Consider the following 12,808-nt stretch of genomic DNA (forward strand, 5'->3'; position numbering starts at 1 on the left):
TTATTATAAAAGCAGAATATTTATTTTCATTTTCTATTTAATCCCTCAGGTGTAAGTTGTAACGTGTTACATTTATAAATAAGTACCTAATGAATAAAAGTAAAATTGTTTTATAATTTTTGTGGTTTTATTTATGAACTCTCACCCCACGTGACCACTACTCATATTTCAATTGCCAAAAAATATAATCGCAAGAACGTCAAGTATCCTTGCTAGGTATATCTTCCATAATATAAGGGCCGGCGCACATAATATGGCGGAGCGCAGCGCAGAGCATTTTTCAGTCAAAATATTATCGAATTGTTCTTATTGAAATAATATCTAAAATCAATTGTGCATCCACGTGCAGTACCGCGCGTGCTCGCGCATTCTCTGGTACAAGTTCTCATAATGTGTCACGCGATTAGAAAACTTCGCGGGCATGCTCTGCGCTGCGCTCCGCCATATATGCGCCGGCCCTAAGAGTAGGTAACAAACAGTTTCTAACCGACTTCCGAAAACGCGGAGGTTATCAAATCGGTCCGTTTCTTTATTACAGTATAATGGAATTGCATATACTCGATGTTAATCATATCGATGCTGGAAAGTGATCTTGTCGTATGACGTATCTGGATGAATTTAACTTACAACAGTTTTCAAATAGACATACCTCGTAATCTCACGGGAGTAGGTATCTACAGAGGTTGTCTTTAGAGCACAGCAATAAGATGGGTTTTTAGTACTCAATGTGATTACGAGTTATGAAATTTTGAAAACGTTTTTTGGCTCTGGTGTCAATTTATCGAGATATGGCAAGATCGCTTTTCAAATTCCAGCGTCTATATTATCTAAAGGAAAAGTGCTTGAGGAGTTGTTTTGCGTGAACTTCGTCTGCGCGCCGACTGATTACAAAGCACGCAAAACGTATGCAAAATGTAGTCCAATCAGAAGTTGTAATATGGCGGTTTACCACACAAAGAAATACACAAGCCCAGCTATATCTGTTTTTGCATAGTGTTCAAGACTACCTACCTACCTTCCTACCCATCTAAATTGGACTAGGTAGGTACTTGTTTTGCGTGGAAAGGCAAGCAAAAGGACCTAGGTTCAAATTCCTCTGTAGGACATCAGACAAATAAAATAGCAGTATTCCATGGAAAAAAATATTTATTTATAAAAATATTTATTTACGAGATACTTTACAATCTCAATAGAGACATCTTACAATGATATACACTTTGAAAAATGTTAACAATAAATAATATCTAGAAGCGTTTTACTAAATCATTACCCTCTAAACTAAACACGTTCAAAATATTAATAGGTAAATTATATTTTGTACTTGTGGTGTATGGAAACGTAAATGATTAATGATATTAAATACGAATTAAAATTTTGTTATCGATTTCTATACTTTATCGAAAGTATCATGGCATTTAGTAATAGACTAGAAAACTAAAATTGGCAAAAGGTACAACCACACTACATCGACTCTATATTACATGCGCTAGGTAAGTTCCCATATAACGTATTTATTCGTTTATCGTAAATTTATGGATATGTACAATGTTTGTAGTTTTGAAAAGTTGAAACATTTTTATAGTTTTTTTTGAAACTGCTCAATTAGGGCATATTTATAAATGTTATCACGCGATACGTGTTATCGAAATCCTGTATGGAGGAAATATGGAGGATGTTTTTGAAATCCTAAGATACCAGAATCGCAAAACGGTATTGGAAGTATTGATATTGATAGATTAACACCATCCAATACAGATGACCCATTGAACAACTTTATTGCTAAAGAAATGTAGACTTAACTTATTCAGAAAGTTGATGTAAAAGAAATCTTATTATTACGCCTTGAAAAATCGGTCAACTACTTAGTTTTAGTAGCTCTAAGAAATACAGATTTAAATTGAAAAGAAACGCAGGTTCGAATCCTGTCGGTTCCGCAATTTTTGATATGTATTCAAAATCATTTAGAAATTTCCTTGAAGTGTAAGAAGAAATTAAAAAAAAATTATAATAATTAATTAATTACATATTTATATTAGAAAATGTTAGACTGGGTACGTAGTAACAAGCACCATCGATTTTATATTATTGCACACGTTTTCAAAAGTTTCTTTCTATCTCATTCATTTTCCAAATATTGGACAAAAAGTTACACCCTTAAACGGGATTAGGTACATACTACATTGTATTTTTATATTACTACTAGATACCTATATAAATTTCACAGCACACTGAGCAAAAGATTCAACGTGATATTTTTTCAACCGTTAAACTTTGAAATCGATAGACAAGTTAATAAAACATTATTAGGAGAAAATAAGCGATCCCAAAACATCTAAAGATGCTACAAGGTTAAGAATAGACCGTATTTGAGACTATTTTTAAGGAATATTAGTACATTTTATTACAACAGTAATAATATTTAAGTAGATAAAGGGGCAAGTTTAACTTCGTAATAAATACCTAAATGATTTATGTAAAAGCTCAGTTTTCATAGTTAGCTACATTATTTTATTGGTACACGTTAGTTTAAGCACCACCGTCAAACAACGTGTTTCCCATCCTTCCATTTCTTCTTAGATCTTTCAAAGCCTTCCTTTATACAAGATCTGTAAGAAAAACAAACAGTTTTGGTAGATTTTTTCTTTACGTGCGCCATTTACTGTGGAATTTAAATTTTAACAAAATTCAGCTTTTCGAAAGGATTTTTAATGCTACGTTTATATTGAAGCGCGTCGTACGCGCATACATTTCAACTTTGTACCCATCATTCATTTCAATGTTGTATCCATCGAGGATTTAAAAACATTTGTATATAAGTCTAAAATAAAACAAAATCCAAAAAAAAAAGCTTGGGGGTAGCTTTTTTTAGCTATTTATGTAGAGAAGTTCATATTGCTGTCTAAATAATTTTTGTTGCCGGCCTGTTGCTGTAACATTTTACTCCACGTAAAGCGCCCCAGCGTCGGGTCAGTTTTCCTCCAAAGTGCCGACATCGCGGCACGTATGTGTCGTTTCGCGCACCTGTTGAGGCAGTGTTGTCATACTAACCTGAAGAGAGATTGATGCAGGAGGTACGCGGACACGTGCCCCGCGTCCACGTAGCGCACCTCGGCGCCGGGCCAGATCTCCTCTAACGTGCCAACGTCATCGCGCGGCACGTATGCATCGTGTTTCGCACAAACCGCTGTTGAGAGGCCAGATAAAACGTTTTAATTTTTAAGGTGCACGAGACAGGTCTGACCGCGAAATTTAATTTGGTTTTTCACTATTTGTAAAGTAATACGACAAAGTAGGCTTATGGCACTCTAATAGCGCCATCGGCAGTATCATCTCCACAGGCTTATATAAAAAACTTTAATTGCAAGTGTTCAGTTTAAGAAGTTTAATTAACCAAATAAAACGTTAAGTACCCACCTATTATGAGAGACGTATCGAAAGGAATGGAAAAATTGCTCAAGTGCGTGCATTCGTCCATAATACCGCGCATGAACTGCAGTGCCTCTCTGTCCCTCCAATGAATTTTGCTTATATCTATCTTCTTCCCGCTCGTTTTCATGAATGGCAGATTAGTCCACAGATCAGAAGTGAAATCCGATACGTTCCATGATTTTTTCTCTTTATTTTCATCTTTTGTTTCTTTAATAGCTGGTAAATTTGGCTTATCATTATCACATGTCGATTTTGATTCAACTTTTTCTGTTCTATTTTCTACAATATTTGTCTTAGTATCGTCATCTTGTGCTACTGCACTACTAGTTATGTTTTCCTTATTGTCTTGTGACATAGGGGTTATTTTCGACGTAGTGTTATTATTTTCATCCACAGGTAAAGATTTGGTTTCATCAGGTTCACTGAGTACTGATATTTTTACTTTTTCTAACAGTGATTCTCTCTCTGCATCTGTAAAAAATAGAGAGATCCTATTATAGAGAAGTCTTTTATTTGTATCACTACCTTTATTATTATAAATGTGAAAGTGTGTTTGATTATTATGGTTTGTGCTTCAATTACGCCACAACGGAGCAACGGATTGACATGATTTTTGGATGAGTATAGTTTTTGCCTGAGTAGAGCCGGGAAAGTCAAATAGTAGCCACAGGATTTTTAAAAATCTAAATCCACGCGGACGAAGTCACGGGCATTAGCTAGTAAATTATACTATTATTAATTATATTATATTTCCGTAAGTACACCATCTTGTCCTTTACCCACCTTATTGTCTGTTTTGATGTTAATCAATCCATAACCTATCTATTATCGGTTAAAAAGAACTTACCGCTGGTAAATTTAAGGAGTAAATCCTTCACTTGCCCCTCATTCAATTTATTTATATCTTCTATATCCTGCGCTTCAAGCTCGAAAGTTTTATTGGAAGTTAGCTTATCAAATAACACTTGACTAATTTTCCTTTCACTAAGAAGGCTCTTCAATTCATCTCTCAGACTTTTCTCCTGTTCAGTCGACATACTCTTAACATTATCAGGCACTTTTGGTTTATAACCTATCACATTCTTGTTAATGTCAAAGACTTGAGCATTACCTTCGGCACTAGACTCTTTATACGTAATATCTAGTTTGTTTAGCGAAGAACGTTTCAATGAGTCTACGATTGCATCTTTCTTGATCCGTGTGCTTGGAGCATTTAGATTTTTCGAGTAGGTTCTCGCGAACTTCTTGCCCGCGAGAAAGGCTTCGTCGACTATTGTGACCATTTTGGACAGTTTTTCTCTATAGACTCCATCTGAAAGATATTGATCTTCTAACAGGTCCCAATTAATAGATTGGGACATCACCCCCTTGAAAAGAACAATAAAAATATACGCATTTCTTAACTTCCAATTTAAACTATTGTGACTCATAATGGTAATAAGAAAACTACACAAATTAAAACTTATATTATTGATTAAGCGGTGTAACTCGTATACAGTTATTACGGTGATTGCAAAACACATAGCCAATCTGAAATATAATGTATTGTATGTGTACGCTTATTTAGTTTTAACACGCCATAATTATGGCTATTAGTGATACTCATAAGAATTTAACATTTGAATGTATAGGAGGCGTGTGATCGTGCAGTGTATAAAACCAGAATTCAGCCGACTATTTAATCTTATGAGCTACACAGACTGTCACATAGCAATTTCAGATTGGGCTGCTTGTTTTGCCTTTACTGTAACACCCACCCGCTTGTCATCGATTAATGCCATCGATCGATACGCCAATCGGCAGTTTTTACTACATCAAAATAATGGATCTGCTCGACGATCGATCGAAGATAGAATAATTCTGGAGCGTCGCGTGAGTCAACGATCTGGCGATAACTCTGCAGAATCTATTATCCAAGGATCAGTCAAAGCTACCACATAAATAAATACGAGACCATTGAACTCGGTCGACCAATTGAAACTTGATTTTGAGTGGTTTTCTTATTAATGATACAATATTCTGTAATAAGACCACTTAGTCCAACAGAGTCTCTTTATTCTATTCATCTTTTTATTAATGTATTAAATTATTATATTTTACCTGCAAGAACACGGCTGATGCAGTAGACCACGACAGACACGGGACGAGCACAAGGGGTTTTGGCCAATTAGTAGCTGCTAAGGATGCCATCTGTAAAACAATGTTTTTTAATGTAGTACACAATCGTAAATCTGCCAAAAAAAAACAAATTTTAAATTGGATCTAATAATGTTTCAAGATTTGAAGATTTTTTTACTTATTCTAAGCCAGAGGATGCTCGCGACTTCATCCGTGTGGATTTAGGTTTTTAAAAAATCCCGTGGGAACTGTTTGATTTTCCGGGATAAAAGTAGCCTACCTATGTCAATTACATAGACGCAAGCTACCTCGGTACCAAATTTAACACAAATTAGTTAAGCGAATGGAGTCTTTAGGAATCCCGTGGGAACTCTTTGATTTTCCAGGATAAAAAGTAGCCTATGACGCCTGCTTCTATACTAGGTACATTTAAAAATGAGTGAGTCATACATGCCCGCCCATAGAAAGTCCGGTTACGCCGAGAGGGCCCAGGCCGTTGCGCTCGCACCAGTGGAACAGCACCAGCGACTCCAGGATCAGGCAGCCGCCCATCACGAAAATGTCCGAAACATTCTGCAGAGACGACCGGCTACAGAAGAACGTATCAAAGTTAGCGACTTCGTTCCGTGGATATAGGTTTTCAAAAATCCCATGGGAACTCATTGATTTTCCGGGATAAAAAGTAGCTTATGTGTTAATCCAGGGTACAATCTATTTCCATTCCAACTTTCAGCCAAATCAGCCCATTAGTTTTTGCGTGAATGAGTAACAAACATCCATGCATCCATACTTATACAAACTTTCGCGTTTCGCGTTGTAATATAAATGAAAAAATAGCAGTCAGGAACATTGCGTACTAAGATCGATGCTAATGTACACAGTACGCACTAATCATGGAAACCTACCAATAGGGCTAGCACAAACAGATGGAGTGAAGTCGAGTCTTTTTGATAACTACAAAAGACGGACGGACAGACGGATAGGGGTTCCTTGTTTTCCTACAGAACCCTAAAAAGCACGAAGGGCGCGCAACGTATAACAATTGTATGCCAAAGTAAATAAAGCTTAGTTTGAGTTGTTATCAAGAAAGACGCCGCGCCTTGGCCTTGAGCCTTGGGATAATGCCTTAATACACATAATATACTAGCTGATGCCCGCGACTTCGTTAGCGTGGATGTAGTTTTTTAAAAATCCCGTGGGAATTCTTTGATTTTCCGGGATAAAAAGTAGCCTATGTGCTAATCCAGAGTATAATCTATCTCCATTCCAAATTTCAGCACAATCCGTCCAGTAGTTTTTGCCTGAAGGAGTAACAAACACACACACACACACACACACACACACACACACACACACACACACACACACACACACACACACACACACACACACACACACACACACACACACACACACACACACACACACACACACACACACACACACACACACACACACACACACACACACACACACACACACACACACACACACACATACAAACTTTCGCCTTTATAATATTAGTGTGATGTGATTATTGTTTAATCTCCTTTCTACTTAGAGAGCCTATTGATCGAATGTTAAGAGTCCGAGACATCTCCATGGAGAAATGCTAGAGTGGCTCTCAAACACGTCATACATAGGTACTTCGCTAAATTGTGGAACGAATTTCCTTTGTGCTCCAGATCAAAATTGGATAGTTAATTTTTTAGACTTTATTCACTGTTTATATATCTAATATTATCTTATGTTAATTAAAATGATAACAGAATAAATAAGGTAATAATTATTTCAATAGATATAGTAATATAGTAATAGTAGTAGTAGGATATGCATTGAAATAAATTATTGAATATTTAGAAAAGTAAACTTAACTTACATTTGGTCAGTTGGTTTACGGACCCCATAAAAGGGGTTCTCAAGGATAATCCCACCAATACTGGCTTCTTTTAAAAGGGGTTTTACCATTAGGTTTCTCCTTCTCCAAAAAAACTGAAAAAAAAAGTATTAACATAAACCTTAGATAAATTATACTAATATTATTAAATAAATCACCACACAACTTTTTACGGGTTTCATAAATTGAATTTTTATTTTATTTAGGGTTATATTATTTACTTATTCATTTTATTAGTGCAGTAGCTTAGAACACTAATTTTCAATAATTAATATTATACGAAGTATTAAAATATAAAATGAAGCATTCTCATTTTCGTAGTTGGGTAAAAAATAGAATAAATTAGATGCGTCCAGATCGCCTATAGTGTGTACTTAGCTTTAATTGAGTAAGTAACCATCAATAATAATAATAATAGACCTACTGTTGGCAAAGATCATGCACCATCTTGTACTATAATTAGGTACCTGTAAGATAAACAATTAGATGTTTACGTAAATACACCCATAAAGGTGCTCTTCGTCTCTTTGACGGCCGTGCATTTTTAACCCCAAAGAAATAACACTCCTCATGTTATTAACCCTCGACGCAAACAGAGGGATGTTATAAGTGAAAACATTTTATTAACCCCCAACCCAAAAAGAGGAGTGCTATAAGTTTGACGTGTGTATCTGTATCTGCTAATTTTAGACTTGCCTTTACACAAGTTTAAAAAATCTAAGTGTTAAAAGTATGCTCCTAAAAAAGCTTGTTATACAATCGAAGATTATGTAAATGACAAAAAAGCTTGGATTTAACTCGCTCCAGCAATACACGGCGCTGCAATTGCTTGTATACAATATGGCATATTATTGTAAATTGAATACTTGAAAAGAGTAACCGCCGAGTTTCTTGCTTGTTCTTCTCGGAACGGCATTCCGAACCAGTGGTAGATTATATTGACGATTCAAAAGCACTTGTAAAAATTTACTTGAATAAAATTATTTTGAATTTGAATTGAATTTAAATTTTCAATGTGGTTTTATCAGATTTGGACTGTATCTGTGTGTTGTTTGTTTAGCTCAAACTGATGGAGCGATTTGAATGCGATTTTTTTTTATTCGACAGGCTGTTTAATCGAAATTTTCATTTTATTTTACACTTGTTGTAAAGTCATCAAACGGTCGCAGATTTGCGATTTGAACAGGAGGATGACATACGTTAGGTACTCCGAGATAGAACATTTGAAGGTCGAATCTCATATTATTGATATCTTATCTCTATTAATACGTTATTCTGACTAATACACGTGCATGTTAATGAAAGAATGTGTGTGTATACAAACATTTATACATGCACATAATTAGATGTTTACTAATAGAGTAATTGCGCCAGACGCCTATGCCTTTAGCCAAGAGCTGTGTGGTTTATGCAATATATACAAGTGCGCCTATAGTATTATTTAGAAAGGAATATTTTATTTTGCTACGCCAACATTTCTAGACGCTAATAATTTGGGATAAAACGATACGAATGAATACGATATACTTACTCGATACTTTTCTTTCGATACCAATCACTAGGTATCGATACTTTGTAACCGAGTTTCAAGTACTATGTATCGGAGAAAAATACTCATATCGGTACTTGTTCGTATCAGTTTTCAATCACACATAACAATTTTTTTTTTAAATAAAATAAATTCACAAGCCCAATTTTTGTATTAAATAGGTATCTTTGGACTTAAATTAGACTTTTTATTATAAATGCTAACAAAAGTTTCTTGAACCAGTAACTGTTTGATTTATAAAATTATAGAAAAATTGTTGTTTTACTAGTCTCTAAGGGCGTTTGTGCACTCATCCGTATTCGGTTTGTTTCCGTGATTCATCGAAATGGCCGTCATACAAATACGTACTCATTTGATTCGTATTTTGACGGATTCTGTCAAATCACGGATGAGTGCACAAAATCCTTAAGCCTTCAAAATTTGCTGAACAAGTAATTATTGATACTTTTTACTGGTACTTAGTAGGTATCGTTACTTTCTTACCCAAACGATTTCGATTAATAGTATTGATATCTGAACCCATTTCATCCCCATGTAACTACCATTATTTGAGACATGGCAGAATGCGAATGAAGTTGTGTATTTTGAAAGATATCAAAATATGCACACTAATTTGTTTTTTGGGTTCCATACCCAAATGGACCCTATTGCTAAGCCTCCGCTGTCCAAATAACAGCCATGAAAATACAAAAATAAAAAGGTGTTATTTTTTGTATGATGCTACAGAACCTTCATGTGTGAGTCCAATGAGCACCTGACAAATTTTTATATACAAATTGCTATTATAGCAATTTGTATAAAATAATCATAAGCCTCGATAGCTCAACGGTTAAGGAGTGGACTGAATTCCGAAAGGTTGGCAGTTCAAATCCCACCCGTTGCATTATTGTCCTACCCACTCCTTGCTCAAGCTTTACGCTTAATTGGGGGGAAGGGGGTGTAAAATAAAAATGTGGCTAATTCTGTTATACACAATCTCTAAAATAATAAAATGACAGATCTAAATATATTGCTATACTTCTCCTGCAGAAAAGGATAGCACTAGATTAAAACCCATCATTTTAATTTAGTTTAGCGATTTTATACAAGAGAATTAGCCACACTGCGTACATCAGAATTAGTCACAATATTTTTGGTAGTTTTACATTGCAGTTTTTTTATTTGTAAATAACTTACTCATACAAACTCTTATTAAATACAATCTAAATAGGTACATATGTACTATCAATCATACCTTTATAAAATAAAAAAGCTATATTATATCAAGCGTATTTGTAAAATTTGTAATTACATGTTAATACTTACATGATCTCCGGTTCCTGCAAGATGTAGGCATACTGGTTTGCAGCCAGGGTCGGGCCAGTGGATAGGTAATAATACTTGAAAGTGAGCTTTCTGGGCTATCTCTGGTACTATTCCTGGCAGATATTTTTCCAAAGGGGAGAGAAAATAACCCTCTATCAATTTGCAGTCTGCTAAATTCTGTTCCTGTTGAGAATTAAGTGGAAAGTGCAATACTCAGAGAAGTTGCCAAGTACTTAAAATAATGTATACTTATAGTACCCAGCAGTAGTAGAGGAAATATTGTAAATCAATCTTTAGAAAGAGATAGCGGTTTCATAGAGTGTTGTCTCTGTCGTTGAGACTGTCAAAACATTACATAGGTATGAGTAACAGAGAATAAAGCCAAAATCTCTTTCTAAAGGTTGGTGTACAAAATTTCCTGCAGGTCGGCAATTTCATGCTAATTAGTGCAGTCTGTGGGATTTATGTTTTGAGGCTCTATAATGGTTTTATTTTAAAATAAGTTTTTTAAAGGAATTTTGTAGGAATTCAACATGCGAAATTAGAATAGAACTACTATAAAATCTATGAATAGCTGTTTTAGGAATTTTTTATATATGTGTATGAATCATTTTCTTTCACATATGTAATTTTCGGTAAGTATTAGTTTAGTAAGGTTTAGTTTACAGAATAAGTATCTAACTGATATCTTGTAACCTGAGATGTATTGATCTAGTTCATAATGCAGGTAACCAATTTTTACTGCCAGCATGCATTTTATGAGATCTTATATTGTCTCTCTAACTAGTATTAAGGATAAATCTAAAGCAGTTCTTACCTTGGTAATTGTGACTGGGTAATCCCTTTCAACTAATTTAAAACATTTATCCCGGTTTGACACTATTTTCTTGAACTCAAATAACCTAAAAGTAAGGTGTTATGAAATGTGTATAATATATGGATTAGGGCATAAATTAATTAAAATCTATTTTTGTGCATAGTAGCAAGAAAAAGGTAAAGTATCTGTTTAAAACATCTTTACCTTCGTAAATTTTCAGGCTTACCCCAACCTTTCGTGAAAAATTTCGTGAGAAGTATGCTACGATAAACGGCATCTAATTTACTAGTGGACATTTTTTCAAAGGGTGGTCGGTTGGAAATTAGTTTTCTTGTTTATGAATACTCAGTTTTTGCGCCGTTCATTATTCGTCACTGTAATATTTTTAAAGAAATAAATAATCATCTTAGATTGTCACACATGTCAATATTTGGCCTTGTTGCGGAAGTGTCAAAACCTCAAAAGTCAAAACTGATAGTCTTCCGGCGGTCAGCTGTTTAATTTTAGTTCAGAAACCTTCAGATACAGGCGTGGCGTTGTTATGTTTCGATTAAGGTGGGTAACATTGGCATAAATAATTAATTGGCGGTGGTTTGGTACTTGGTGCAATTAAACTATTAGATAAAAATTAGCAACCAAAAGAGTTGTACATGAACGCTTCTCATTCGATCATCGGTCAGTGGTGGTTATGAGTTCTCTTTCATGCGGCTTTTGCTATCTCCTTGAATTTCAAAGCGACTTAACAGTATTAAATACGTACACACTCGGAGATAAACGTATTGTTGCAGAAATGAAAACGAAAGTAGGCTGAAGATTTAATAATATTTAATATGACCAATGGGCTAAAATAAATACCCGTATTAATACGAGTAAGTACTTAAAAGGTACCCCATAAAGATCATTGCCTAATAGCAACGTACTGAGCGTTTTATCAGTGCACAATGACTCACTCACCAGTGCTCAAGAAGTCGAAGATATGGGTCAGAAAAGATTCTGCTTTCTAAAGCGATGGGTCATGGGTCTGGGTCTGTACTCTCTAGACCCTGATCTAGACTTATTATAATGACTTATATAGTGACCTAAATATCCATTCTAAAATAATTACCTATAAAATACGTAAGGGTCTGTATCTGTCTGTTTGTTACCTTTTCAGAGCCCATCCTTTTAACCGATTTTGACCAAAGGTACAAAATATAGTTGCATCTCGGAAACGGACTCGGTCTACTTTTATCGCAGAATATCAAAGAGTTCCCGGGGTTTTCAAACCAAGGTTTTATTCCGCAAAGTGAAAAAAAATCTCCCAGGATTCTTAAAAACCCTAAATCCACATGGATGAAATCGTTATTTTAATATTTTAGGATTCCTAGTAGATTTTAAGATAACATGGTTATTATTATTTCTACGATTTATCGTTATAACTTATATATTTTTAAAGACTTACGTAATCTATGTGGGTCGATTAATAGTTACTAACTGAGACGAATATACTGGCCTAAGACCATCGCCTTATTTAAATGTTAATATTGATATTTACGAGGTTTAACAGGCGTGTTTTTGAACAAAATCTTCTTCGATACAAATATATCTCATTAACGACTCGTATATTTACCTTTCAAGGAAAGTTGAATACTTTACATAATGCATAACTAAGTATTTTATTGTTTACAAAAGATGTATCACTTTTCACTAAATA

General features: G+C 34.8%; 1 protein-coding gene across 3 annotated transcripts; it reads right to left on the minus strand.

Annotated features, from left to right (window-relative positions):
• Positions 1 to 1,128: 1,128 nt before the first annotated feature.
• On the minus strand, positions 1,129 to 11,578 carry LOC123870863 (protein ABHD18). Of its 3 annotated transcripts, none has more exons than XM_045914340.1 (10): positions 11,320 to 11,578; positions 11,116 to 11,200; positions 10,299 to 10,481; positions 7,427 to 7,539; positions 5,998 to 6,136; positions 5,530 to 5,619; positions 4,541 to 4,796; positions 3,415 to 3,900; positions 3,049 to 3,184; positions 1,129 to 2,606 (listed from the first exon to the last, which is right to left on the minus strand). In XM_045914340.1, exons 1-10 carry the CDS (start codon positions 11,409 to 11,411, stop codon positions 2,540 to 2,542), a joined length of 1,647 nt encoding a protein of 548 aa, XP_045770296.1. In that variant the 5' UTR covers positions 11,412 to 11,578; the 3' UTR covers positions 1,129 to 2,539. The 3 variants fall into 3 exon arrangements, with proteins under 3 accessions (XP_045770296.1, XP_045770295.1, XP_045770297.1); XM_045914339.1 differs by having other exon boundaries at positions 4,277 to 4,796; XM_045914341.1 differs by lacking the exons at positions 11,116 to 11,200; positions 11,320 to 11,578 and adding an exon at positions 7,608 to 7,609 and having other exon boundaries at positions 4,277 to 4,796; positions 10,299 to 10,468.
• Between the last annotated feature and the right edge of the window lie 1,230 nt (positions 11,579 to 12,808).

The sequence above is a fragment of the Maniola jurtina genome, chromosome 13, assembly GCF_905333055.1.
Source record: "Maniola jurtina chromosome 13, ilManJurt1.1, whole genome shotgun sequence".
Classification (NCBI taxonomy): Eukaryota; Metazoa; Arthropoda; class Insecta; order Lepidoptera; family Nymphalidae; genus Maniola; species Maniola jurtina.